Source organism: Carcharodon carcharias, chromosome 35 (assembly GCF_017639515.1).
Source record: "Carcharodon carcharias isolate sCarCar2 chromosome 35, sCarCar2.pri, whole genome shotgun sequence".
NCBI lineage: Eukaryota > Metazoa > Chordata > Chondrichthyes > Lamniformes > Lamnidae > Carcharodon > Carcharodon carcharias.
The window spans coordinates 6,415,108-6,442,824 of NC_054501.1; the positions used below are offsets into that span (position 1 = coordinate 6,415,108).

Here is a 27,717-nt window from a genome sequence, read left to right on the forward strand (position 1 = left end):
GTTGGGGAGGGTGGGTTGAGGAGGAAAAGTGAGCGGGAAGGCCTCCGCCTGCCAAAGGTTCCACACCTTGGATGATTAAGAGGCCGTCAGAATCGAAACCGCAGTGACCAACCCGAGATTTTACCACGGTCTTAACCCCAAGTTTCCCAACCCCAACCGGCCCCAGAGTAAAGGGACACACACTGGCTGCACCTTGGCGAGGACCTACTTGCGTTTGACATCAAAGTCGAGGATCCGAATGTAATCCACGAGGACTGCAAAGGGGCCGTCTGCCAGGTGTGTGGTGGACTGACGCAGAATCTGGTTCAGCACCGTTCGGTGGGTTTCTGTAAAATGGGAACAACTTCTAAGTTCAGATAGTTGAATCAGCCAACATTTAGGACCTGCATCTTGGACACCATTTTTAGGTCAGATTATTTACGGTGGAGAGAATTAGTAGTGTGAATGAGTTTTGAGATATCACAGGCGACAAATTAATGCTTTTTCGCTCCTTGCATTGGGTATGACTCTGGGTTGGAAACAGAGTAAAGCTCCCTCTACACCGTCCCCATCAAACACTCCCAGGACAGGTACAGCACGGGGTTAGATACAGAGTAAAGCTCCATCTACACCGTCCCCATCAAACACTCCCAGGACAGGTACAGCACTGGGTTAGATACTGAGTAAAGCTCCCTCTACACCGTCCCCATCAAACAGTCCCAGGACAGGTACAGCACCTGGTTGGATACAGAGTAAAGGTCCCTCTACACCGTCCCCATCAAACGCTCCCAGGACAGGTACAGCACGGGGTTAGATACAGAGTAAAGCTCCCTCTACACCGTCCCCATCAAACACTCCCAGGACAGGTACAGCACGGGGTTAGATACAGAGTAAAGCTCCCTCTACACCGTCCCCATCAAACACTCCCAGGACAGGTACAGCACGGGGTTAGATACTGAGTAAAGGTCCCTCTACACCGTCCCCATCAAACACTCCCAGGACAGGTACAGCACGGGGTTAGATACAGAGTAAAGCTCCCTCTACACCGTCCCCATCAAACACTCCCAGGACAGGTACAGCACGGGGTTAGATACTGAGTAAAGCTCCCTCTACACCGTCCCCATCAAACAGTCCCAGGACAGGTACAGCACGGGGTTAGATACAGAATAAAGGTCCCTCTACACCGTCCCCATCAAACACTCCCAGGACAGGTACAGCACGGGGTTAGAGACAGAGGAAAGCTCCCACTACACTATCCCCGTCAAACACTCCCAGGGCAGGAAAAACGAAATAAACCCAGTCCCACATCTTTAAGGCTCAAGGGCTCATCAGAATTCTAATGAGCTGTCCCATTTTTGTTTCAAGATGCCCCACATTAGAAAAGCCGCTGGCGATCCTGGCCCTTTTCACTCACCTGCAAACCGCAGGAACTTCTGTGTGTCCGGAGGCAGATTGGAGGATATGTGCATGGACGAGGGCTCGCGGGAGAAGAACGGGTCCAAGGAGGACGGCGTGGCTGGGGTAACGGGGGCCGGTGAGAGGGGCGGTGCCTCATCCTTGATGTGGGCCAGCTGGCTTTCCCTCGTGTCGCGTACAGGCGGCTTGCTCTCCCTCTCTGTCGCGTGAACGAGGAAAAAGGCCTCGACTGCAGGCTGCAACACTACAGAGAGATATGGTGGGAGGGAGATGGGGAGAGAGAGAGAAAGGGAGTGAGAATTGTCAGTACAAGGGAAAGCTGCACAGAAACATGGAGAACTTACTTTTCTGTACACATTAAAGCGATCCTTTCTATTCCCTCTTGTTCAACCACTGGTTTCGGGTGTCCCGACCGTAGCCCCTTCCCGCGCTCGGTTTCCAAAACCCCACCCCCCAGCTCACCCAGGACCGCGTGCTGGTCGTGCGACTCCTCCAGCTCCTTCAGGCACTCGCCCAGCATGTCCCACAGCTCGTCCAGGCTCAGCTGCTCGCTCAGCAGCGGCAGCTCGGGGAGCTTCTCCTCTTCCTTCTCCTTCTCGCTCGCATGGCTTCCTTCAGAGCCTGTCCGCGGGTACAAAAAGAAACAGGAGGCTTTTCGAGTCGTGCTGGGCAATCTTTTATTGCTGGGGTGGGGTTGGGTGGGTGGGGGTGTGGGTGTGGGTGGGGGGAGAGAGTGGGGTGGTGGTTTCAGGGAGCCATTCATGCACAGCACATCACCCACCCGTCTTCTCACACCTACCGAGTGATAGCGACTCCTGGGCGGCTGGAGATGGCTGGTCCACGTCCATGGGAGACTCATCTCTTCGGGAAGCTCCTTCTGCCGGGTTCGTCTCAGACTTTAAGGGGAGGGAGGGGGTTAAGAAAAGGAAAAAGAGAAAAAAAGCAAAAAATAATAGAAGGAATCACCAGACATGGAGGGGAAGGTTCTAATAACCTGTTCTGGGAGGGCACTTGGTTTAGTGCTAGTTTGGACTCAACACTGAGCTGGAGTGGGGGTGGGGGGGTGGGGGGGTGGAGGGTGGTGACCCCTGAATTTTTAAGGGCAGTCCTATCCTTCACTCATTTCTAATGAGCCCGCTCATCCCAACACACACAAAACAACTTTATCAGTAATAATTCCTGATCCTGTGCAAGTCCCTCCCTCGACTCACTCCAAATGCAGGTCCGGCATATTCTTTCAATTCTGAGAGAGAATCCAATCTCGGCACACCATCTCTCCCCCTCTCTGGACTACTGGCCACCCCTCCAATTCCCCCTACCAGCGACTAAAACTCTGCCTAGAGACCTACTCCTCTCGTCAACTTTTGTACTGTCCGACAGTGTGAGCCTTCAAGCAGATTTCACAAGATAAAACAATAACACACCTGGATCTCACGCTGAAAGAAGGGGCTATTTTTTTTTTTTAAATTCATTCACGGGATGTGGGCTTCGCTGGCTGGGCCCAGCATTTATTGCCCATCCCTAGTTGTCCTTGAGAAGGTGGTGCTGAGCTGCCTTCTTGAGCCGCTGCAGTCCCGTGTGGTGCTGGTACACCCACCGCGCTGCTAGGGAGGGAGTTCCGGGATTTTGACCCAGGGACAGTGAAGGAACGGCCGATATCTTTCCAAGTCGGGATGGTGAGTGACTTGGAGGGAAGCTTCCAGTTGGTGGTGTTCCCCATGTGTCTGCTGCCCTTGTTCTTCCACATGGTAGATGTCGTGGATTTGGAAGATGCTGTCGAAGGAGCCTTGGTGAGTCGCTGCAGTGCACCTTGTTGATGGTACACACACTGCTGCCACTGTGCGTCGGTGGAGGGAGTGAATGTTTGCGAATGGGGTGCCAGTCAAGTGGGGCTGCTTTGTCCTGGATGGTGTCGAGCTTCTTGAGTGTTGTGGGAGCTGCACTCATCCAGGCAAGTGGGGAGTATCCCATCACACTCCTGACTTGTGCCTTGTAGATGGTGGACAGGCTTTGGGGAGTCGGGAGGTGAGTTACTCTCCGCAGGATTCCCAGCCTCTGACCTGCTCTTGTAGCCACAGTATTTATATAGCTGGTCCAGTTCAGTTTCTGGTCAATGGTAAGCTCCCCAGGATGTTGATAGTGGGGGGATTCAGCAATGGTAATGCCATCAAACGCCACGGGGCAATGGTTGGATTCTCTCGTTGCATTTCTGCAGTGACCTCAGGATGTCTCAAAGCCAACCGAGTGCTTTTGATGTGCACTCACTGCTGCAAGGTAGGAAACGGGGCAGTCCAATGACGCACAGCAAGCTCCCACAAACGACGATACAATAACGACCAGGCGACCTGATGTTGGCTGAGGGATAATTATTGTCCACGGGGGACCAGGGAGACTTCACCCACACTCCCCTGCGTCCGCCCACTGGCCCATCTCGGGAACAGAATCTCTCACGGTCACCTGGGCGGAGAGACAGGGCCTCGGTTTAACGCTTGACGCTGCTATGCTGCGATTTTCCTGGTCTCTGAAAATAGTCAAGTAGGGGCAAGTGCCTCAGTAAAGGCACAAGCTCTTGCGCTCGTCAAAACTCTCCTGGGTTGTACAAGTGGAAAATTCAACATACCAGCCCTGGTTACTAGTCGCCAGTAGCTGTCCTCCGCTAACCTGGTGGGATTGCTCCCTCACTGTTGCATAAACTACAAACCCTGCACAGTCTGTATATTAACCCATGAATGGGAGCACACACAGCCCCACCCCCCGCCCCCCCCCCACCACCCCACCATCAGTCTCCAAAGGAACAGCTGCTCACGGCAGGCTGGATATTAGGACAAAGCTGCGAAGGCAGTTTAATAAACCACAGGGAGCTTTGCAGAGCATGCACGGTGACACCCGGCCCAGCCAGGTATAAGCAGCCATATGCGCCAAAACAAGAGGATGGCTTATGCACAGCAACAAACAGAACGGCTTAGCAGCCGACGAACACACAGGGATCAGACCGGGCTTCCTAAGTCCCGAGACTCAATGCAGTCAAAGCAAGCATAGTAACCCCCCGCCCCCCCCCCAACCGCCACCCTCCCAATCCCTGCCCAGGGAGCACCTGAAGCTGATTTACCTGTTGGCAAAAAGGGTACAGATCATGGAGAGATTGGAGCATCTTACCAGTCAGTTTAAAATCAAAGAGCAAGGGAAGCACAGAGAAAAGTCTTTGGCCAGTTACAGTGACATGTTAACCGTGGCGAGGTGGGGAGGAGGAGAACAGGCCAGGTTTGTCCACAAGCTCCACTGCTGCTCTTCAGCTCCCTCTGGGGATTTTAGAGGACTTCACACTGAGCTTTCAGAAAGTGAGACTCCCATGGGGATTCCTCAGTGCTACATACCGTTCAACATCTGCTACAGTGACCCGTTGCCTTGGTGGGATGTGACTTCGAGGTCAGGCGCAACAGTTGAGCCCAATCATGCTTTCTCTCTGTGTTACTCGAGGGCGAGCACGAGCGCGTGTGCGCACAAGGGGGGGCCAGCGCGAGCGCGGGCGCCGCGAGGGGGGGGCGCGAGAGCAGGCGCGGGCGAGAGGGGGCAAGGGCGGGCGAGAGGGGGCAAGGGCGGGCGAGAGGGGGCAAGGGCGGGCGAGAGGGGGCAAGGGCGGGCGAGAGGGGGAAAGGGCGGGCGAGAGGGGGCAAGGGCGGGCGAGAGGGGGCAAGGGCGGGCGAGAGGGGGCAAGGGCGGGCGAGAGGGGGCAAGGGCGGGCGAGAGGGGGCAAGGGCGGGCGAGAGGGGGCAAGGGCGGGCGAGAGGGGGCAAGGGCGGGCGAGAGGGGGCAAGGGCGGGCGTGAGGGGGCAAGGGCGGGCGAGAGGGGGCAAGGGCGGGCGAGAGGGGGCAAGGGCGGGCGAGAGGGGGCAAGGGCGGGCGAGAGGGGGCAAGGGCGGGCGAGAGGGGGCAAGGGCGGGCGAGAGGGGGCAAGGGCGGGCGAGAGGGGGCAAGGGCGGGCGAGAGGGGGCAAGCGCGCGAGCGAGAGAGAGAGGGCGCACGAGAGGGCGCGCGGGCGCACGAGAGGGCGCGCGAGAGGGCGCGCGGGCGCACGAGAGGGCGCGCGGGCGAACGAGAGGGCGCGAGAGGGGGGGGAGAGGGCGCGAGAGGGAGGGGGAGAGGGCGCGCGAGGGAGGGGGAGAGGGCGCGCGAGGGAGGGGGAGAGGGCGCGCGAGGGAGGGGGAGAGGGAGCGCGAGGGAGGGGGAGAGGGAGCGCGAGCGAACGAGAGAGGGAGCGCGAGCGAACGGGAGAGGGCGCGCGAGCGAACGGGAGAGGGCGCGCGAGCGAACGGGAGAGGGCGCGCGAGCGAACGGGAGAGGGCGCGCGAGCGAACGGGAGAGGGCGCGCGAGCGAACGGGAGAGGGCGCGCGAGCGAACGGGAGAGGGCGCGCGAGCGAACGGGAGAGGGCGCGCGAGCGAACGGGAGAGGGCGCGCGAGCGAACGGGAGAGGGCGCGCGAGCGAACGGGAGAGGGCGCGCGAGCGAACGGGAGAGGGCGCGCGAGCGAACGGGAGAGGGCGCGCGAGCGAACGGGAGAGGGCGCGCGAGCGAACGGGAGAGGGCGCGCGAGCGAACGGGAGAGGGCGCGCGAGCGAACGGGAGAGGGCGCGCGAGCGAACGGGAGAGGGCGCGCGAGCGAACGGGGAGAGGGCGCGCTGAGCGAACGGGAGAGGGCGCGAGAGGGAGGCGCGAGAGGGCGCCGAGGGAACGAGAGGGGCGCGCGAGCGAACGAGAGGGCGCGCGAGCGAACGAGAGGGCGCGCGAGCGAACGAGAGGGCGCGCGAGCGAACGAGAGGGGGCGCGCGAGCGAACGAGAGGGCGCGCGAGCGAACGGGGAGAGGGCGCGCGAGCGAACGGGAGAGGGCGCGCGAGCGAACGGGAGAGGGCGCGCGAGCGAACGGGAGAGGGCGCGCGAGCGAACGGGAGAGGGCGCGCGAGCGAACGGGAGAGGGCGCGCGAGCGAACGAGAGGGCGCGCGAACGAACGAGAAGGCGCGCGAGCGAACGAGAGGGCGCGCGAGCGAACGAGAGGGCGCGCGAGCGAACGAGAGGGCGCGCGAGGGAACGAGAGGGCGCGCGAGGGAACGAGAGGGCGCGCGAGGGAACGAGAGGGCGCGCGAGCGAACGAGAGGGCGCGCGAGCGAACGGGAGAGGGCGCGCGAGCGAACGGGAGAGGGCGCGCGAGCGAACGGGAGAGGGCGCGCGAGCGAACGGGAGAGGGCGCGCGAGCGAACGGGAGAGGGCGCGCGAGCGAACGGGAGAGGGCGCGCGAGCGAACGAGAGGGCGCGCGAGCGAACGAGAGGGCGCGCGAGCGAACGAGAGGGCGCGCGAGCGAACGAGAGGGCGCGCGAGCGAACGAGAGGGCGCGCGAGCGAACGAGAGGGCGCGCGAGCGAACGAGAGGGCGCGCGAGCGAACGAGAGGGCGCGCGAGGGAGGGGGAGAGGGCGCGCGAGGGAGGGGGAGAGGGCGCGAGAGGGAGGGGGAGAGGGCGCGAGAGGGAGGGGGAGAGGGCGCGAGAGGGAGGGGGAGAGGGCGCGAGAGGGAGGGGGAGAGGGCGCGAGAGGGAGGGGGAGAGGGCGCGAGAGGGAGGGGGAGAGGGCGCGAGAGGGAGGGGGAGAGGGCGCGAGAGGGGAGGGGGAGAGGGGCGCGAGAGGGAGGGGGAGAGGGCGCGAGAGGGAGGGGGAGAGGGCGCGAGAGGGAGGGGGAGAGGGCGCGAGAGGGAGGGGGAGAGGGCGCGAGAGGGAGGGGGAGAGGGCGCGAGAGGGAGGGGGAGAGGGCGCGAGAGGGAGGGGGAGAGGGCGCGAGAGGGAGGGGGAGAGGGCGCGAGAGGGAGGGGGAGAGGGCGCGAGAGGGAGGGGGAGAGGGCGCGAGAGGGAGGGGGAGAGGGCGCGAGAGGGAGGGGGAGAGGGCGCGAGAGGGAGGGGGAGAGGGCGCGAGAGGGAGGGGGAGAGGGCGCGAGAGGGAGGGGGAGAGGGCGCGAGAGGGAGGGGGAGAGGGCGCGAGAGGGAGGGGGAGAGGGCGCGAGAGGGAGGGGGAGAGGGCGCGAGAGGGAGGGGGAGAGGGCGCGAGAGGGAGGGGGAGAGGGCGCGAGAGGGAGGGGGAGAGGGCGCGAGAGGGAGGGGGAGAGGGCGCGAGAGGGAGGGGGAGAGGGCGCGAGAGGGAGGGGGAGAGGGCGCGAGAGGGAGGGGGAGAGGGCGCGAGAGGGAGGGGGAGAGGGCGCGAGAGGGAGGGGGAGAGGGCGCGAGAGGGAGGGGGAGAGGGCGCGAGAGGGAGGGGGAGAGGGCGCGAGAGGGAGGGGGAGAGGGCGCGAGAGGGAGGGGGAGAGGGCGCGAGAGGGAGGGGGAGAGGGCGCGAGAGGGAGGGGGAGAGGGCGCGAGAGGGAGGGGGAGAGGGCGCGAGAGGGAGGGGGAGAGGGCGCGAGAGGGAGGGGGAGAGGGCGCGAGAGGGAGGGGGAGAGGGCGCGAGAGGGAGGGGGAGAGGGCGCGAGAGGGAGGGGGAGAGGGCGCGAGAGGGAGGGGGAGAGGGCGCGAGAGGGAGGGGGAGAGGGCGCGAGAGGGAGGGGGAGAGGGCGCGAGAGGGAGGGGGAGAGGGCGCGAGAGGGAGGGGGAGAGGGCGCGAGAGGGAGGGGGAGAGGGCGCGAGAGGGAGGGGGAGAGGGCGCGAGAGGGAGGGGGAGAGGGCGCGAGAGGGAGGGGGAGAGGGCGCGAGAGGGAGGGGGAGAGGGCGCGAGAGGGAGGGGGAGAGGGCGCGAGAGGGAGGGGGAGAGGGCGCGAGAGGGAGGGGGAGAGGGCGCGAGAGGGAGGGGGAGAGGGCGCGAGAGGGAGGGGGAGAGGGCGCGAGAGGGAGGGGGAGAGGGCGCGAGAGGGAGGGGGAGAGGGCGCGAGAGGGAGGGGGAGAGGGCGCGAGAGGGAGGGGGAGAGGGCGCGAGAGGGAGGGGGAGAGGGCGCGAGAGGGAGGGGGAGAGGGCGCGAGAGGGAGGGGGAGAGGGCGCGAGAGGGAGGGGGAGAGGGCGCGAGAGGGAGGGGGAGAGGGCGCGAGAGGGAGGGGGAGAGGGCGCGAGAGGGAGGGGGAGAGGGCGCGAGAGGGAGGGGGAGAGGGCGCGAGGGGGGGAGAGGGCGCGAGAGGGAGGGGGAGAGGGCGCGAGAGGGAGGGGGAGAGGGCGCGAGGGGGGGGGAGTGGGCGCGAGGGGGGGGGAGTGGGCGCGAGGGGGGGGGAGAGGGCGCGAGAGGGAGGGGGAGAGGGCGCGAGAGGGAGGGGGAGAGGGCGCGAGAGGGAGGGGGAGAGGGCGCGAGAGGGAGGGGAGAGGGCGCGAGAGGGAGGGGGAGAGGGCGCGAGAGGGAGGGGGAGAGGGCGCGAGAGGGAGGGGGAGAGGGCGCGAGAGGGAGGGGGAGAGGGCGCGAGAGGGAGGGGGAGAGGGCGCGAGAGGGAGGGGGAGAGGGCGCGAGAGGGAGGGGGAGAGGGCGCGAGAGGGAGGGGGAGAGGGCGCGAGAGGGAGGGGGAGAGGGCGCGAGAGGGAGGGGGAGGGGGCGCGAGAGGGAGGGGGAGAGGGCGCGAGGGGGGGAGAGGGGGAGGGAGAGGGCGCGAGGGGGGGAGAGGGGGAGGGAGAGGGCGCGAGGGGGGGGGAGAGGGCGCGAGGGGGGGGGAGTGGGCGCGAGAGGGGGGGGAGAGGGCGCGAGAGGGAGGGGGAGAGGGCGCGAGAGGGAGGGGGAGAGGGCGCGAGAGGGAGGGGGAGAGGGCGCGAGCGAATGAGAGGGAGGGGGGGCACCCGCGAGGGGGTGGGGGAGCGCCTGCGAGGGGGAGGGGGCGCCCGCGAGGGGGCGCCCGCGAGGGGGAGGGGGGCGCCCGCGAGGGGGAGGGGGGGGCGCCCGCGAGGGGGAGGGGGGGGCGCCCGCGAGGGGGAGGGGGGGGCGCCCGCGAGGGGGAGGGGGGGCGCCCGCGAGGGGGAGGGGGGGCGCCCGCGAGGGGGAGGGGGGGCGCCCGCGACGGAGAGAGGGGGCGCCCGCGACGGAGAGAGGGGGCGCCCGCGACGGAGAGAGGGGGCGCCCGCGACGGAGAGAGGGGGCGCCCGCGACGGAGAGAGGGGGCGCCCGCGACGGAGAGAGGGGGCGCCCGCGACGGAGAGAGGGGGCGCCCGCGACGGAGAGAGGGGGCGCCCGCGACGGAGAGAGGGGGCGCCCGCGACGGAGAGAGGGGGCGCCCGCGACGGAGAGAGGGGGCGCCCGCGACGGAGAGAGGGGGCGCCCGCGACGGAGAGAGGGGGCGCCCGCGACGGAGAGAGGGGGCGCCCGCGACGGAGAGAGGGGGCGCGCGCGAGGGAGAGAGGGGGCGCGCGCGAGGGAGAGAGGGGGCGCGCGCGAGGGAGAGAGGGGGCGCGCGCGAGGGAGAGAGAGAGCGCGCGAGGGAGAGAGAGAGCGCGCGAGGGAGAGAGAGAGCGCGCGAGGGTGGGAGAGAGCGCGCGAGGGAGAGAGAGCGCGCGAGGGAGAGAGAGCGCGCGCGAGGGAGAGAGAGCGCGCGCGAGGGAGAGAGAGCGCGCGCGAGGGAGAGAGAGCGCGCGCGAGGGAGAGAGAGCGCGCGCGAGGGAGAGAGAGCGCGCGCGAGGGAGAGAGAGCGCGCGCGAGGGAGAGAGAGCGCGCGCGAGGGAGAGAGAGAGCGCGCGAGGGAGAGAGAGAGCGCGCGAGGGAGAGAGAGAGCGCGCGAGGGAGAGAGAGAGCGCGCGAGAGAGAGAGCGCGCAAGGGAGAGAGCGCGAGGGAGAGAGAGAGAGAGCGCGAGGGAGAGAGAGAGAGCGCGAGGGAGAGAGAGCGCGAGGGAGAGAGAGCGCGAGGGAGAGAGAGCGCGAGGGAGAGAGAGAGAGCGCGAGGGAGAGAGAGAGAGCGCGAGGGAGAGAGAGAGAGAGCGCGAGGGAGAGAGAGAGAGAGCGCGAGGGAGAGAGAGAGCGCGAGGGAGAGAGAGTGAGCGCGAGGGAGAGAGAGAGAGAGCGCGAGGGAGAGAGAGAGAGCGCGAGGGAGAGAGAGAGAGAGCGCGAGGGAGAGAGAGAGAGAGCGCGAAGGAGTGAGAGAGCGCGAGGGAGAGAGAGAGCGCGAGGGAGAGAGAGAGCGCGAGGGAGAGAGAGAGCGCGAGGGAGAGAGAGAGCGCGAGGGAGAGAGAGAGCGCGAGGGAGAGAGAGAGCGCGAGGGAGAGAGAGAGCGCGAGGGAGAGAGAGAGCGCGAGGGAGAGAGAGAGCGCGAGGGAGAGAGAGAGCGCGAGGGAGAGAGAGAGCGCGAGGGAGAGAGAGAGCGCGAGGGAGAGAGAGAGCGCGAGGGAGAGAGAGAGCGCGAGGGAGAGAGCAGGCAAGCGCCAGTGAGGGGGAGAGAGAGAGAGAGAGTGCGAGAGAAATAAAATGGTCATATTTTCAAGGGAACAAACTAACGAACTGATGACAGGGAGGCAAGAAAGATACAATTCCTTGTCTTTACAACACTGAATGGCACCCCTTAAAATCAGATTGATTTCTGGAGCCGAGTCGATTAGATGGATGCTACTCCCACGTTGTCAGATGAATCCTGCAAGGCCTTGGGTGTGCTCATGGACACCTCGCTCACTAAACGAAGAGCTTGGGCTGTGGGATGTTCAGGGTAGGTGATGAGAAAGGAAAACAGGTAACCTGCAGCTTCAGAAGGTTTGGACAGGACGCCCCGGGGAGTTAGTAACCGGAAAAAAATGGTCCAAACAAGGTTAGTGATCGCAATGGGAGAAACTCAATGTCAACACAAATTAAAACGTCTAATCATGGAGCGGCTTGAACAAAAAAACAAAACAAAGCATGCACAATGGTTAAAAATGGAACAAAAATTTTAAACGAAAAAACTAAAACCCACAAGTGCCCTGCAAGCGGCACAGGCATCATGCTAACCATGGCTGATTGCTGTTGTCTTCTGGCCCGTTGGCCCTCACGTACCATTTGTATGATGGCGTCGGCCTCCGCCTCCAGCTGCCGCACAGCTGCCTGGATGCTGCTCGCGGAGCCCATTGTCGAGGTCCCTGAGAAACGGAGAGGGGCAGAGAGAGGGAGAGGTTGGTCATTCTAGTTTCTCCGCTACACGATGCCACCATGTCGGCAAAAAAAAAGACTCTCCCACCCCAACTGACAATTCAGCTGTCCCAGAGACAGCACTGTTAACTCGCTCAGGCACGTTACCAATGGCTTGATGACCATCCATGTCGCTGCTCTAACCAGGAGCAACCCCACAGGGAGAGCCACCAGTATAATCAATGACTTATCCCTTCCCCTCCCTGCCATGTTGGAGTATTCTGTCACCTACACTTGCCCTGGTTTGAGCAATCAAGGTTGGCGCCAGGCTCCCGGGATGAAGGGGGTTCGTCTTACGAGGAGAGGTTGAGCAGGTTGGGCCTCTACCCACTGGGGCTTAGAAGAATGTGGGGTGATCTTATTGAAACATATCAGATCCTGAAGGGGACTTGACAGGGTAGATTCTGAAAGGATTTTGCTTCTCGTTGGTGGGGGTGGTCTAGAATTAGGGGGCACAGTTTAAAGATGAGGGGCCTCCCATTGAAGACGGAGATGAGGAGGAATTTCTTCTCTCGGACGGCGGTCAGTCTGTGGAATTCCCTCTCCCAGACAGCAGTGGAGGCCAGCTCAATGAATATATTCAGGGCCGTTAAGATTTTTGATCGACGAGGGAGTCGGGGGTTTACTTGGGGGGGTGGGGGGTTGCGCAGACAGGAAAGTGAAGTTGAGGCCACAATTAGATCAGCCATGATCTCACAGGATGGCGGAGGAGGCTCAATGGGCTGAATGGCCTACTCTACTCCTGCTTCTCACCATCTTATGAGAAGTCTACCTGGCTAAACTCGCCCGTTTCAAGAGTTTTCTTGCACAGTGCCAGGGCACCAGCCGGCTTGTGACACTTTGGTTCTGAGGATGATCCAGCCGGGAATCTTACCCAAGCAGCACCTCCCAGGCGAAGCAGCCAGGCCAGCTCACTCGGTCAGCCTGCCACGCCCTGCAGCCCAAACCAAGCTCAAAACGTCTCACCCGGACCCCTTCGATTCCTTTACTCACGCGCTCTCTTCTGTTTGGCCTCAGCCGGTCTGAGTCTCCTCAATCCCACCCCCAGCGCCAACTGACCCGTAGGGGAGCCCTTTCCTTGGGGGAAGGCTGCAGAGTGCTCGCTGTAAGGAAAGGGGGTCCCGCACCTCCAGGCCAGGTGGCGGCGGCGGCGGTCTGCTCCCTTGCTTCCTCGGGCTGGGTCTGGCCCAGAGGGGGCGGACACGGCTCCTCAGAGCTGAAGCCCTGGTCGGTAAGACAGTCGGACAAACAGCCAGGTAGAGAAGGCTGGACTGTCACAATGTGACGCTATTGGTGGGCGCAAGCCTCAATACGGCTGTCCAACTCCCACTACTTCAGGCCCGCCCAGCCCTTTGAAATTGCTAACATTTGCCTAATAGCGAAGGAAAGGAAAAGTAATTGTCACGGACCCGTCGGCCACTGGAAATGGGCACCAGTTGTCTGGAAACTGAACGCACCGAACCGTGTCTAACTGGAACAGTGCTGTCGCCTTAAATGCTCAGCGTTCCACATTACAGGTGTTAGAACATTGCTATAGGCAAGAGCGCACCACTTAAATAGAAGAGGGCACCGCGTTGCTGCCAAGAGCATTAGTGCGCTGCTGGGGACCAGTCCAGTGAGCACCTCTGACGAGCTGGCACCCTTTTGGGCATATGCGCCATACCCAATGGTTGTTGAGCAGGGGTCAACATCAAACTACGCGCCCAGCATCCCCCACCCGACTCTCCCCAACGCCTGTACCTAGTCTTCCCGTCTCCTTGGCCTTCTTGTTCGCCCGCCGGGTAGCATCCCGCAGCTGGATGATGACCTGCAGGATGCGGAGGAAGAATTTCTGCGTGGAGGTCTTGGACGTCAGCATCGACATGGAGGGTAACTGGAGCTCCCGGCCCCCCAGGGGGCGCTTGTGAGACGCCACGATAACCACGTTCTCCGCGGTGTCAAACCTAGAGACAGGACACGGGACAGAACAGCTTCATTTAAAACTCCCAAAGCTCCTTCTCCCCCACCCCCTCCACCCACCAACCCACCATCTCCCCAAGAGCCAGGAGGTTTTGGGCTTGAGGCCCTCGCTCGGGATCTGAACCCATAACCTCAGCCGACATTCACAGCGTCGGGGAGGGGAAGGACCGGGTAGAGGGGCTTTCTTTCAGTCAAGGCGTTAAACCAAGGGCCCTGTCTATCCGTTCAGGTGAATTCAAGGCAGATCTTGTGCCTGACCGATATTTACCCCACAAGAACGGATTACCTGTTCACGGCTGTTTAGTGGGACCTCACTGGGCCTTGGGCACCAGTCTGTCAAACAGCAGTGGCTACATTCCAACAAGGCATTCACTGGACGCTGAAAGGCCTGGGATATCCTGAGGGCTCGAAAGATGCAACATAACCTCAAGTTCTCTTGTGTCTGGAGGTCTCCCATCTGCTTTGACTTCAGTCAGGCCTATTATATGGGGAGGTGATCCTGCTGCCTGCTCTGGGAATCAAGGGGGTGGAGGAAAGAGTGATTTCTCCTGCAATTGCCATGCTGTGGAGCAGAGACTCAGGCCAGGGGGAAACGATGCAATTCTATAATGCTTTTCACACCCTCAGGGCATCCCCAAGTACTTCACAGCCAGTGAAGCGTGGTGACTGGTAACATGGGAAACGTGATAACGACTGATGGGAGGCAGTGGTGTAGTGGTAATGTCGCTGGGCGAGTAATCCAGAGGACCAGGCTAATTCTCTGGGGACATGGGTTCAAATCCCACCACAGCAATAATCTGAAATTGAAAGCTAGTCTCGGTAATGGAAACCATCGTCTGGTTCACTAGTGTCCTTTAGGGAAGGTTCTCAGCTCGTCAGACAGTACTGCACTAAAATGGCAGCCTAGACTTTTGTGCTCAAGTCCCACAACCCCACGACCTTCTGACTCAATTGGCGTGAGCGCCACCCACTGAGGCATGGCAGACACCGCCGGTGGTGTTGTGGCTTCTACCTGATCTTACACAGAATTGCCACTTCACCAAGCCCACCTTCACCAGCTCACTTACGTTCTACGGGCCAACTGCTTAACGTGTACTATTTTTGTGAAAAGCAGTTTTACGCACCGAACGACGAGGGGAGTGGGGCAGGCCACAAGAGCTTTCTTCCTTGGTGGGGGTGGGGGGGGGGGGGCATTCTTACCTGCTCTGCATCTTTCCTTTTAACTTGGTCAACTGAGGGTGGTCGTCTGGCGTTCCTTCGGGTGACTGGCCGTCAGAATGCGCTCTCCTCTGCTGCTCCAGGTTATACTCCCGCAGCTCAGCTAGTAAAGTACCTGGGTGCCCCGGGGGGGCAAAAGAACACAGGCTCGGTTGGAAATGTGCTGCCTGAACAGGGCAGTGGAGGCAAATTCAAATGCTAACTTTCGGGAAAGAGCTGACTACACGCCTGAAGGGGAACAAATTTGCAGGGCCCTGGGGAAAGAGCAGCGGAAGGGGTCGACGGGGGGTAGTGGGTCTAATTGAGTGGCTCCTTCAAAGAGCCAGCATGGGCATGCCAGACAAAATGACAACCTTTTGCGCCGTTTGATACCACGATAAATCCTGGGAGAGGCACAGGAGTAGATGCAAGGCGTTCGGGCAAGGTGGACACCCTGGAATGAGCTGTCGTTTCAATACTGAAGTGAACAGTGGTTGTTTACCGAGACGCCATTGTTATCAGGTCCCAACCTCTCAGGTGCTCACCAGTGTACGTAACTGCTGGCGGCGACCACACCACCCGCACCCACCCCCACCCGCCAACCACCGCCAAGCTAACCATGTGGGCCCTTAGGGAATCCACATATGGCCAGCTGTTCTGATTAGAAAATGGATTGCTTGTTGCGCACGTGGTCTCACTAATTGCTCGCACAACGTGCACACGCGGGCTTTAACCCCTTTGTGCGTTTGTCGGCAAGACGGTGAGATGAAAAGCAGAGTGGGAGAGTCGAACACCTTGCCTGCTTTAGTTCTGAGGTTACTGGACGGTGGGGTAATGGCAAATGTACAAGAGTGAAGTACATTTATTCGTGTTGAAAAAGGTGGTGTTTACCAAAGCTCGTGGTGACCGTGTGGTCAGCCTCACAGTCGGCATTTTCTACTGGATGACGGAGGACAGTCACAATGGGCCGAATGGCCTCCTGCACTGCATGGTTCGATGGCCATTATTGCAACATCAATGAGACCTCCACTGGAGGGTGTTCCACAAAGGTAGCGACAAAGCATCTCAAGAGTAATTGACCCTGTATGCGGAGCAGCAACGTTTCAACACGTTGTGCCCCCCTCGCAGTTACTAAATTATCAGAAGTAACATTAGCTTGAGAAACAGAGTGCCAGAGGATGAGTCAACTGGATGGAAAGGAAATGGGGGACAGAGCTGTAAAGGTCGAGAACAGACACGAGCGGAGGAACGCCTGGAGCAGTCAGAAGCCCCTCGACTTCGCCCACTTCTCCACAAACCCTTGGGCCTAAATGGATGGAGAGAGAGAGAGAGAGAGAGAGAGAGAGAGAGAGAGAAGGGCTTGGTACCTATCTGTTGGCAGAGCGTGTATCCCAGCTGGCGAGCCCCACTGAGCAGCAGCTTCAGGACCGTGTCCCTGGTTCCCGGCTCCCCCCGGGAGAGCTGAAGCAGGATGTTCGCTGCGTCTTCCAGTCCTTCTTCCGAGCACGAGTGGGAGGTCAACACCTGTCACACAACGCAAAGGGGCGAGTTAACGAACGCCAGCCCACACCCAGTTACAAACTCATTCACCCCCCCACCCCCAACAACCCGCTATTCTTCCCCATACAGGGAAATGGAATATGAAAGCAGACCGGCTGTGTTACTGGGTGTGCAATCTAAAGGCCTGCACTATTCATTCAGAGACTGAAGCTCAAATCCCACCATGGCAGCTGGGGAGTTGGGGGTGGTGGGTGGGGAAGCATTCAAAGAATTAATTAGATCAGGAATAAAAAGCCAGTCTCAATAATGGTGACTGGGGAAACTACAGGATTGTTGCACAAACCCATCTGGTTCACCGACGCCCTTTAGGGAAGGAAATCTGCCGTCATATACCCGGTCTGGCCTACGTGTGGCTCCAGACCCACAGCAACGTGGTCTGACTCTTAACTGCCCCTCTGAAATGGTCCCAGCAACGCCACTCAGTTCAAGGGGGCAATCAGGGACGGGCAACAAGTGCTGGCCCCGTCAGCGACGCTCACGTCCCATGGAAGGATAAATAAAAATCAAACGACTGGGTGGCCTGTTTCAGCTATGTCAACGGAGGGGTAAGTATCAGCTCCAGGAGGAATTCCACCGCTCTTCTTTCAGTAGTGACTGTGGGATTCTGTGTGTTTGCCCGAGGAGGCGGGAGGCATTGGGTGCTCCTCAGCTCATCCAACAGGGCAGCACTCCATCAGTACTGCGCTAAAATGACAGCCTAGAGATTTGCAGTCACGTCTCTGGAGTGGGGCACGCACCCACAGCCTTTTGACTCAAATGGTGTAGCGCTATCCACTGAGGCATGGCAGACACCGCTGGTGATGTTGTGGCTTCTACCCGATCTTGCACAGAATTGTCGCTTCACCAAGCCCACGCTCACCTGCCAACCTGGCACAGCTCACTAACATTCTACGGACCAACTGCTTAACAACTCCTAAATGACCTGCGTAATGGCCGGGCAAGCCACTCAGCTGTGTTAACAAATGCTGGCCTTGCCATCGATGCCCAGAGCTCATAAGTAGATTAAACAAAACACAGACCAGGATCTGCTCACCCCTTAAGTGGCTAGGAGTCCAGGAGATGACTCCCAATCACATCTCGAAATGAAGGAGTGGGGTTTGGGCAGGTGCATTTCACCGCCCCCCCCCCCCCACCCCTCCACGAACAGTCAACTATAGCCACACCAGGACTGGCACAACTTACTGAGGGGGAAGAGGTGCCAGTTCTTTGGGGGCACAGTGAAGAAGTGCAGGGAGGGCTGGGTTGAAGCTGACAGCAAAACAGTTTGTGGGTCCCACGGGGAGTTCTTGGGGCACTCAGTCATGGGAAGAACACGTGGTCTAGTCACCTTCTGACTCTCCTCAGCCACCGGTCCATAGAAACACCAACTGAAAGCAACAAGAAAGAAAGGTGCCCTGGTGTTCCTGATGAGGGAAATCGGGTAGCTCAGAAGCAGGCGAAACACAAACCGCACAGGGATAGGCACCACTTAGAGCTGAAACAGTCAGTGACTGGCCATTAGCGATGGGTCTTGGCAAGGGTTGGGACAGGGAGATCGCTGGTCATACGAGGGAGATGGAGGAAGCGAATGTTTCTCAACCGAAGGGAGCAACTCCCTCACGCCACGTGCTCCTGGCTGATGGACAGGTAAGTATACAAAGGCCGGTGTCTACGTTACCTCCACAGAAAGCTGCAGCTGTTTCTCGGTCAACCCAGAATTCTGGATCTTGCTATCGTTGGCACTGGCTGCTCCTTCTGACGTGGCTTTTGCCGGAGACTTGGCGGCTTTCGGAGGCGCTGGCAAGAAATGGAGAGGATGTCAATTCAGCACTGATGGGCAATCTCACTTTCGAGACATCGAGGATGGGTATTGGCCCAGCAGGACACACTCAGAGGTTATGGTACATCAAGGGAGCAGTGAACACAGACTTAACCAGGATATAAACTGTGCTGTACCTGTCCTGGGAGTGTTTGATAGGGACAGTGTAGAGGGAGCTTTACTCTGTATCTAACCCTGTGCTGTACCTGTCCTGGGAGTGTTTGATGGGGACAGTGTAGAGGGAGCTTTACTCTGTATCTAACCCCGTGCTGTACCTGTCCTGGGAGTGTTTGATGGGGATGATGTAGAGCGAGATTTATTCTGTATCTAACCCCGTGCTGTACCTGTCCTGGGAGTGTTTGATGGGGACGGTGTAGAGGGAGCTTTACTCTGTATCTAACCCCGTGCTGTACCTGTCCTGGGAGTGTTTGATGGGGACGGTGTAGAGGGAGCTTTACTCTGTATCTAACCCCGTGCTGTTCCTGGGAGGCAGCAGTCCACAAAGAGACCCCACAACAATCGTCTGTGGGCTGACCTCCACATGTTAACTGCTGCTGCTGCACATTGATTAAATCGTTCTTTGTGAGAATGGAATGAGCTTCCTACACTGATAACTGGAAGGCTTTGGTTGGGATGGCGGGGGCACTGGTGGGAATGGGGTGCCCCAGTGTGTGCCAACAACTTCAGGTCGAGTTGGAAATGTTAGCGAGCCTCCTCTTCCGCATGGACACAAAATAAAAAAAAGAGAACTGCAGTGTCTGTGAACGGAGACCTGTTGCATTCTGTTTCAGGTGCACCCAGGGCTCAGGCAGCTTTAAACCTGCCAATCCATTGAGCTGCAGAAGGTGACACCATGCAAAGGAGCCCACTCAGGTTGTCCACATACCTCACCCACCCCGCCCCACAAAGCCTGTTGCGCCCGGGACTGTGGGCTTTGGCTTTGCACATCAATTGAAAGGCAGCGCCTCCGACAGCACAGCACTCCTTCGGCGCTGAAGTGTCGGTCCAGATTATGGGCTCGAGTCCTGGGGTGGAGCGTTGCTTCAGATGAGGGGCTGAAACCGAGGCCCCGTCCGCCTGTCCAGGCGCAGGCTGCCGATGCCACAGGCCACCCCTCAAAGAGGAGAGTGGGAGGAAGACGTCTGCCCACGGTTCCAGGGTCAACGCTCCTTTAATCCACATCTCCAAAAACAGCTGCTATACGGGATTGCTTGTGGGAGCGTGCTGTTTATAAATTGCCTGACAGGTTCACCAGGATAACATTGACTACACTTTGAAAGTACATCACTGGCTGTGAAGCACTTGGGAGACAGCATGGGGGCGTCAAGTGCAGTGTGTAAATGCAAAGCAAATACTATATATTGCTGAATAGACAAAGGACCCACAGAGGAGAGGTAATAAGGCTGGCCTGGAGCTGCCTTGACATAGGACACAGAGCAGAGAAACAGGCCATTCGTTCCCCCTCCTCCATGTTGGTGTTTCTGCCGCACACCAGCTCTTCATCTCCCCCTTCCCTCATATCCTTCTATTCCTTTCTCCCTCGTGTTTATCCAGCTTCTCCCCCTTAAACACATCAACACGATTCACCTCGACCACTCCCTGTGGGAGCGAGTTCCACATTCGCCCCACTCTCTGGGTAAAGACGCTTCTCCTGAATTCCTCCCCCCGATTGAATTTATTATATTGATTGCCTCCTAGATCTGGTCTCACCCCAGCTCCCCACAAATGGAAATACCTTCTCTACGTTGACCCTATCAAAACCCTTCCATACTTTCAATACTCCCTCATTGTCTCTTCACTGCAGTAATGGGCCGCAGCCTGTTCAGTTGTTCCTGTCAGTTATAACCTCTCAGTTTAGTTAGCATCCTTGTTCTCTGTCTTTATTGAATCTTCTCCAATGTCTCTATCTCCTTGGCATAATTTGAAAACCAGTACTCGAGAGTGTGGTCTATCCAAGGTTCAATACATGTTAACATAACTTCTCTACTTTGAGATTCTTTTCCTATAGAAATGAACCCCAGTACTTTCCTTACTTATATTTTCCTAAACTGCATCACTAAGATTATGAAAAATAGGATCAGGCACAGGCCATTCAGTCCCTCGAGCATGCTCCCCCATTCAATAAGATCACAGCTGATCTGATTGTGGCCTCAACTCTGCTTTCCTGTCTGCACCCCATAACCATCGACTCCCCGTCGATCAAAAATCTAACTCAGCCTTGAATATATTCAGTGAGCCGGCCTCCGCTGCTCTCTGGTGGGGGGAGAGAATTCCACAGACTGACCACCCTCTGACAGAAGAAATTCCCCCTCGTCTCCGTCTTCAATGGGAGACCCCTTATTCTGAAACTGTGTCCCTCTTGTTCTAGGACCCCCCACGAGGGGGAAACATCCCCTCAGCATCCACCCTGTCAAACCCCTCCCCTCAGAATCTGCTATGTTTCAATAAGATCACCCCTCATTCTTCTAAGCTCCAATGGGTAGAGGCCCAACCTGCTCAACCTTTCCCAATCAGACAAAGCCCCCTCGCCCCAGGAATCAGCCGAGTGAGCCTTCTCTGAACGGCTTCCGACGCGAGTCTGTCCCTCCTTAAATAAGGAGACCAAAAACTGTAGACAGTTTTTGTTACTACTTTTAACGGTTTGTGTATCAGTGTCCCCGGGATCCCTTTGCTCCTCTATCCCAAATTTAGACTCAATTCCTGCTACTGGCTCGCATTCACAAACCTGGACGACAGGCCGGGCCATTGGACCTCGAGTGAGAAACGCGACCACGCTGACTTACATGTGACGGAGCCGACGAGGGTCACTTCCGCAGCACCGCTGTGGTTGACCGCCACCTCTGTGGCCTTGTCGGGCAGCGCGATGGAAATGAGCGAGAGGAGCCGCAGGAGCTTCTCCGTCAGCAGCGAGCTGCGGCGGATGACCGGGTGTGAGAGCATGTTCATCAGCTGCCCCAGGGGGGAGGACTCCAGGCTGCACTGGCTGTTCTCCCCGTCGCTGTTAGAGGAGGGCGTGGTCTTGACTGAGGTCTTGCCCTTCCGGCTGACGTTCATGTTGTCCAGCTTGACCAGCAAGTCCCAGAAGTCCGTGGAGATGCCCAGGCTGGGGCCGACACCACTGCCCCCTCCTCCTCCTCCACCTCCGCCCGCAGGCTGACCGAGGCATGGGCTGTTGGCTGATTGCTTGTTCAGTTTCTCCTTGTCAGTTTCACCACTTGCTTCTTTGGTCCTCTGCTGCGTGAAATGACTTGGGAATACCTGGAACAAAACGGTCAGTGTTGGTGATGAAGCTGATGGAACAATTCTTTCGCCACTAAACCCTCCCGACAATCACAGAGCTCCTAGGAGCAGGGACTCAGAGTGCTGGCCCTGGGAGTGTTTACTGGGGACAGTGTAGAAGGAGCTTTACTCTGTATCTAACCCTGTGCTGTACCTGCCCTGGGAGTGTTTACTGGGGACAGTGTAGAAGGAGCTTTACTCTGTATCTAACCCTGTGCTGTACCTGTCCTGGGAGTGTTTGATGGGGACAGTATAGAGGGAGCTTTATTCTGTATCTAACCCCGTGCTGTATCTGTCCTGGGAGTGTTCGATGGGGACGGTGTAGAGGGAGCTTTACTCTGTATCTAACCCTGTGCTGTACCTGTCCTGGGAGTGTTTGATGGGGACGGTGTAGAGGGAGATTTACTCTGTATCTAACTCCGTGCTGTACCTGTCCTGGAGTGTTTGATGGGGACGGTGTAGAGGGAGCTTTACTCTGTATCTAACCTGGCCTGGGAGTGTTTGGAACTCTTATTAAACCCCCTTATAATTTTAAAGACATCGATTTCTCAGCTCTCTCTTTCCTAAAGGAACGAACCCCAGCTCGTTCAGTCTTTCCTGATGGAACTCCAAGGTGGTGCCTGGTATACATCTACTGCACCCTCTTCGGTGTCTCTATGTCCCTTTTCTAATGCAGTTTAACAGAACTTCTTTTCAATTCTAACCCTCCAGAAAGGAAACCCAGGGATATGCTTGCTCCTTTAGGGACTTATTAACCCATATTGCGCCTTTTAAGGATTTGTGTACGCACAGATCCCCCTTGCTGCTTGACTCCATTTCCCAAGAGCTGCGTGCGCTATCTAGTCCTTTTGAACTCCCTCTGCTGGGACGCACGGTCCCGATGGCCGAAGTGGCCGGCCTCACCTTAGCGAGCTGTATGAGCGTGTCCAGGACATGCCGGCAGACCACAGGCGCTGCCTGGGGGTGGATGTGGACGGTGGAGCCACAGCCCATGTGCTTCTCCGAGTGCTTGCGCCCGCCGGACCGCTGGATTTGGAAGATGTTCGTCCGGCAGCCCAGGGCCGCGTCCATGGACACGGAGAGCCAGGACAGCTGGCTGGTGGTCTTGGCTTCCATCTTGTGCAGCAGGTCCAGGGGCCGGTGCTCGTGGGCTCCAGCGGAGGAGGGGGCGCCCGTGCCCGTGCCCGCCCCCGGCTTGGTGGCCTTCTTGCCCTTCTCCTCAGGGTGCTTGGGGGTCTCGATGCACAGCTCGCTCTCGCTGCTGCGCTGCAGGATGGACAGGAGGCTCTTGATGACCCAGTTGCGCGTCTGCGTGTGGTAGCACAGGTTGCGCAGGACCCGGTGGAGGCGGCTGGTGTTCAGCTTCGGCTCGTCCACAAAGAGAAGGACCAGCAGGCAGGACAGGGCCTCGTGGTCCAGGAGGAGGCGCCCTCGCAGCCGGAGCAAGCTGTCCATGTTGCTGCTGCTTGACGCTCTGTAGGAGGAGGCATATCAAGTGTCAACATCGAACCCTATTAAAACAACAGCTGCTATTGTGCATCACCCCAACATTAGGTATAGACTCGCAGGTACTCATTGAACCGTACAGCATGAGGAGGAGGCCATTCAGCCCGTTGCGCTTTTTCAAGTATTTATCAAAATCCCTTTTGAATCGAATCACTGGGTCTGCTTCCACCACCCTGACAGGCAGCGTACCCCAGATCACAACAACTCGCTGTGTTAAAAAATTTCTCAACTCCCACCGGTTCTTGCGTTAATCGTTTTCAATCTGCGCTCTCGCCGCAGACCCTTCCATCAGTGTTTCTATCTTCTTTATATAAACCCTCCATGACCTTATCCTCCTCCCTTGAACTCTCCTTAAGCTTCTCCGCTGTAAGGAGAGCAACCTCCAACCTCCACCAACACCCCCACCCCACACCCCGCCCCCCAGCTTCTCTAATCTCTCCACATAACTGAGCTGCCGCAAACCTGGTACCGTTCTGGTAAATCTCCCCTTAGCCTTCTCTGCTCCGAGCAGGACAATCCCGGTGTGCGGCTAGCCGAGTGAAGAGTGAGGGCCCAAGCCTTGGTGCTGGGACCAGAGACTTTCTCCCATTACCTGCCGTGGGACCCGGGCCCAGCCGCCGCGTCGCGCGTGGTGTACCTGTTGTGGGTGCTGCTCCCCCACTGAAACGCTCCGCTCCTCTGCACAGCCAAGCGCGTGTACTGCACCCCTCTGTTTCCTCCCAAGCGGCCGGTGAAGCCTGTGGCACAAAGCGGGAAGTCAGGAATCGCGACACGGCCTGTCGATCGCGCCGGCTGAGGTTAAAAGCGCCTGCGCTTCACCGCGCTGCAAGACCGAATGCGAGTGGCTCCCCCCGCCCCGCCCCCAACAACGACGACCAGGCGGGCACGATGCAACATGTCTTCTGGGGTAGGGTGGCAGCCGGGCACACACACACACGGGGTGCAGGAGCAGAGGAACTGCATAGTAAACCACTCCGAGCTGCTCGTGTACCCTTGACGGTTGCTTCAAGGCTTGTTGCCTTGTGCAGAGTAGGCGCAGCGCAGCAAGGGTAGGGATCTGGGTGGGGATGTGGGGGGGTGGGCACGAAAACACAGGAGGGTGAGGTGCCCCGGTTTGCTTCTGAGAATTTTCACAGCATCCCATTGCGCCTCAGAGAGACATTTGTGGACCATTAATTACTTGCGGTGGGCAACTAGGGCCCTGTGACAGCAAAAGGTCCCAAGGTCGGCAGTGAGATGGATCACCAATGAACTGTTTTGATTCTGTTGGTATGGGGAGGGAGGGGGGGAGGCGAGTCGGCCTGTGCCAACTGCAGGAGAGGAACCATCCTCTTTTCAGCCGTTTCCCAGTCGTGTGCCACACCAAGCGACTAGGTTAGGCATGCCAGGTCTCCTTGATTCGGGCCGGCACTGCACTGTGGACAGTGGGCACAGGTCACGCCTTATTCTGCACACACACACATATACAGCGTACAGATCCGGCCCTATTCAGCCCACATGGAATGTGCCACAGGGATCGGTGGGAAAAACCCACCGAGACAGAGAAATATTCACTGGCGCCACTCCACTTCATCGAGCCGTGTGTCACACTGCCGATTTTGATAGTTCCTGGCGGAGTCACCGTAGAATCGCCCTCCAAACCACAGGCGCTCAGTGCTGGCGCGCTGCGCTGTCCGCCCACGAGGGAAATCGAACCGGGGACGGCGAGGCGATTGGAAGATGGGGCGGGCGAGGCGCAAATCTGGTACCTGTGCTCCGCAGTATGGCGGAGAGAGCGGATGAGCTGCTGTGGCTGAACAAGCGCTCGTGCATCAGCTGCCTCTGCCTGGCCTCCTGTTCCCGGCGCAATGCCTGAGCCTCAGCCGCAATGTCCGGTGGCATCACCGCCAGCACGCTGTCCTCCATGTCTTCTAGCACGCTCCGCCGCAGGTCGGAAGGCAGCGTCTGGATGAAGGTGACCGGGTCCATGGGGGTGTCAGGGTTGGCTGTCTGTGCCAGCTCTCTCCTCTGCTGTTCTACTCGCTGCTGGGCTAGTACCTGGAAGAGAGGGGGACAATTTTCTCTGCTTCCATCCCTATCACACACTGTATCGCTGACAGAGAGAGCAAGAGAGAGAGAGTCAGTGAGAGAGCAAGAGAGAGAGAGTCAGTGAGAGAGCAAGAGAGAGAGAGTCAGTGAGAGAGCAAGAGAGAGAGAGTCAGTGAGAGAGCAAGAGAGAGAGAGTCAGTGAGAGAGCAAGAGAGAGAGAGTCAGTGAGAGAGCAAGAGAGAGAGAGTCAGTGAGAGAGCAAGAGAGAGAGAGTCAGTGAGAGAGCAAGAGAGAGAGAGTCAGTGAGAGAGCAAGAGAGAGAGAGTCAGTGAGAGAGCAAGAGAGAGAGAGTCAGTGAGAGAGCAAGAGAGAGAGAGTCAGTGAGAGAGCAAGAGAGAGAGAGTCAGTGAGAGAGCAAGAGAGAGAGAGTCAGTGAGAGAGCAAGAGAGAGAGAGTCAGTGAGAGAGCAAGAGAGAGAGAGTCAGTGAGAGAGCAAGAGAGAGAGAGTCAGTGAGAGAGCAAGAGAGAGAGAGTCAGTGAGAGAGCAAGAGAGAGAGAGTCAGTGAGAGAGCAAGAGAGAGAGAGTCAGTGAGAGAGCAAGAGAGAGAGAGTCAGTGAGAGAGCAAGAGAGAGAGAGTCAGTGAGAGAGCAAGAGAGAGAGTCAGTGAGAGAGCGAGAGAGAGTCAGTGAGAGAGCGAGAGAGAGTCAGTGAGAGAGCGAGACAGAGTCAGTGAGAGAGCGAGAGAGAGTCAGTGAGAGAGCGAGAGAGAGTCAGTGAAAGAGCGAGAGAGAGTCAGTGAAAGAGCGAGAGAGAGTCAGTGAAAGAGCGAGAGAGAGTCAGTGAAAGAGCGAGAGAGAGTCAGTGAGAGAGCGAGAGAGAGTCAGTGAGAGAGCGAGAGAGAGTCAGTGAGAGAGCGAGAGAGAGTCAGTGAGAGAGCGAGAGAGAGTCAGTGAGAGAGCGAGAGAGAGTCAGTGAGAGAGCGAGAGAGAGTCAGTGAGAGAGCGAGAGAGAGTCAGTGAGAGAGCGAGAGAGAGTCAGTGAGAGAGCGAGAGAGAGTCAGTGAGAGAGCGAGACAGAGTCAGTGAGAGAGCGAGACAGAGTCAGTGAGAGAGCGAGACAGAGTCAGTGAGAGAGCGAGACAGAGTCAGTGAGAGAGCGAGACAGAGTCAGTGAGAGAGCGAGACAGAGTCAGTGAGAGAGCGAGACAGAGTCAGTGAGAGAGCGAGACAGAGTCAGTGAGAGAGCGAGACAGAGTCAGTGAGAGAGCGAGACAGAGTCAGTGAGAGAGCGAGACAGAGTCAGTGAGAGAGCGAGACAGAGTCAGTGAGAGAGCGAGACAGAGTCAGTGAGAGAGCGAGACAGAGTCAGTGAGAGAGCGAGACAGAGTCAGTGAGAGAGCGAGACAGAGTCAGTGAGAGAGCGAGACAGAGTCAGTGAGAGAGCGAGACAGAGTCAGTGAGAGAGCGAGACAGAGTCAGTGAGAGAGCGAGACAGAGTCAGTGAGAGAGCGAGACAGAGTCAGTGAGAGAGCGAGACAGAGTCAGTGAGAGAGCGAGACAGAGTCAGTGAGAGAGCGAGACAGAGTCAGTGAGAGAGCGAGACAGAGTCAGTGAGAGAGCGAGACAGAGTCAGTGAGAGAGCGAGACAGAGTCAGTGAGAGAGCGAGACAGAGTCAGTGAGAGAGCGAGACAGAGTCAGTGAGAGAGCGAGAGAGAGTCAGTGAGAGAGCGAGAGAGAGTCAGTGAGAGAGCGAGAGAGAGTCAGTGAGAGAGCGAGAGAGAGTCAGTGAGAGAGCGAGAGAGAGTCAGTGAGAGAGCGAGAGAGTCAGTGAGAGAGAGAGAGAGTCAGTGAGAGAGCGAGAGAGTCAGTGAGAGAGCGAGAGAGTCAGTGAGAGAGCGAGAGAGCGAGAGAGTCAGCGAGAGAGCGAGAGAGTCAGCGAGAGAGCGAGAGAGTCAGCGAGAGAGCGAGAGAGTCAGCGAGAGAGCGAGAGAGTCAGCGAGAGAGCGAGAGAGTCAGCGAGAGAGCGAGAGAGTCAGCGAGAGAGCGAGAGAGTCAGCGAGAGAGCGAGAGAGTCAGCGAGAGAGCGAGAGAGTCAGCGAGAGAGCGAGAGAGTCAGCGAGAGAGCGAGAGAGTCAGCGAGAGAGCGAGAGAGTCAGCGAGAGAGCGAGAGAGTCAGCGAGAGAGCGAGAGAGTCAGCGAGAGAGCGAGAGAGTCAGCGAGAGAGCGAGAGAGTCAGCGAGAGAGCGAGAGAGCGAGAGAGTCAGCGAGAGAGCGAGAGAGTCAGCGAGAGAGCGAGAGAGTCAGCGAGAGAGCGAGAGAGTCAGCGAGAGAGCGAGGAGAGTCAGCGAGAGAGCGAGAGAGTCAGCGAGAGAGCGAGAGAGTCAGCGAGAGAGCGAGAGAGTCAGCTGAGAGAGCGAGAGAGTCAGCGAGAGAGCGAGAGAGTCAGCGAGAGAGCGAGAGAGTCAGCGAGAGAGCGAGAGAGTCAGCGAGAGAGCGAGAGAGTCAGCGAGAGAGCGAGAGAGTCAGCGAGAGAGCGAGAGAGTCAGCGAGAGAGCGAGAGAGTCAGCGAGAGAGCGAGAGAGTCAGCGAGAGAGCGAGAGAGTCAGCGAGAGAGCGAGAGAGTCAGCGAGAGAGCGAGAGAGTCAGCGAGAGAGCGAGAGAGTGAGCGAGAGAGTCAGCGAGAGAGCGAGAGAGTCAGTGAGAGAGAGAGAGAGTCAGTGAGAGAGAGAGAGTCAGTGAGAGAGAGAGTCAGTGAGAGAGAGAGAGTCAGTGAGAGAGAGAGAGAAAGAGTCAGTGAGAGAGAGAGAGAGAGTCAGTGAGAGAGAGAGAGAGAGTCAGTGAGAGAGAGAGAGAGTCAGTGAGAGAGAGAGAGAGTCAGTGAGAGAGAGAGTCAGTGAGAGAGAGA

The 27,717-nt window shown here is 58.9% G+C and overlaps 1 protein-coding gene across 8 annotated transcripts in view; it reads right to left on the reverse strand.

Annotated features, from left to right (window-relative positions):
* The window catches only part of huwe1 (HECT, UBA and WWE domain containing E3 ubiquitin protein ligase 1), a 269,110-nt gene that overhangs the window by 22,808 nt on the left and 218,585 nt on the right, over window positions 1–27,717 (reverse strand). For 7 of the 8 annotated variants that reach the window (XM_041179576.1, XM_041179574.1, XM_041179571.1 and 4 more), the window contains 13 exons: window positions 24,532–24,820; window positions 23,421–23,520; window positions 22,181–22,751; window positions 20,782–21,256; window positions 17,858–17,976; window positions 16,008–16,164; window positions 14,644–14,776; window positions 13,225–13,427; window positions 11,308–11,435; window positions 2,195–2,291; window positions 1,858–2,016; window positions 1,394–1,639; window positions 209–326 (listed from right to left, as the gene is read on the reverse strand). In XM_041179576.1, coding sequence (XP_041035510.1) covers window positions 209–326; window positions 1,394–1,639; window positions 1,858–2,016; window positions 2,195–2,291; window positions 11,308–11,435; window positions 13,225–13,427; window positions 14,644–14,776; window positions 16,008–16,164; window positions 17,858–17,976; window positions 20,782–21,256; window positions 22,181–22,751; window positions 23,421–23,520; window positions 24,532–24,820 — 2,795 coding nt within the window. The remainder of the gene's footprint in view (window positions 1–208; window positions 327–1,393; window positions 1,640–1,857; window positions 2,017–2,194; window positions 2,292–11,307; window positions 11,436–13,224; window positions 13,428–14,643; window positions 14,777–16,007; window positions 16,165–17,857; window positions 17,977–20,781; window positions 21,257–22,180; window positions 22,752–23,420; window positions 23,521–24,531; window positions 24,821–27,717) is intronic. The other variant, XM_041179573.1, reaches the window with a different exon arrangement.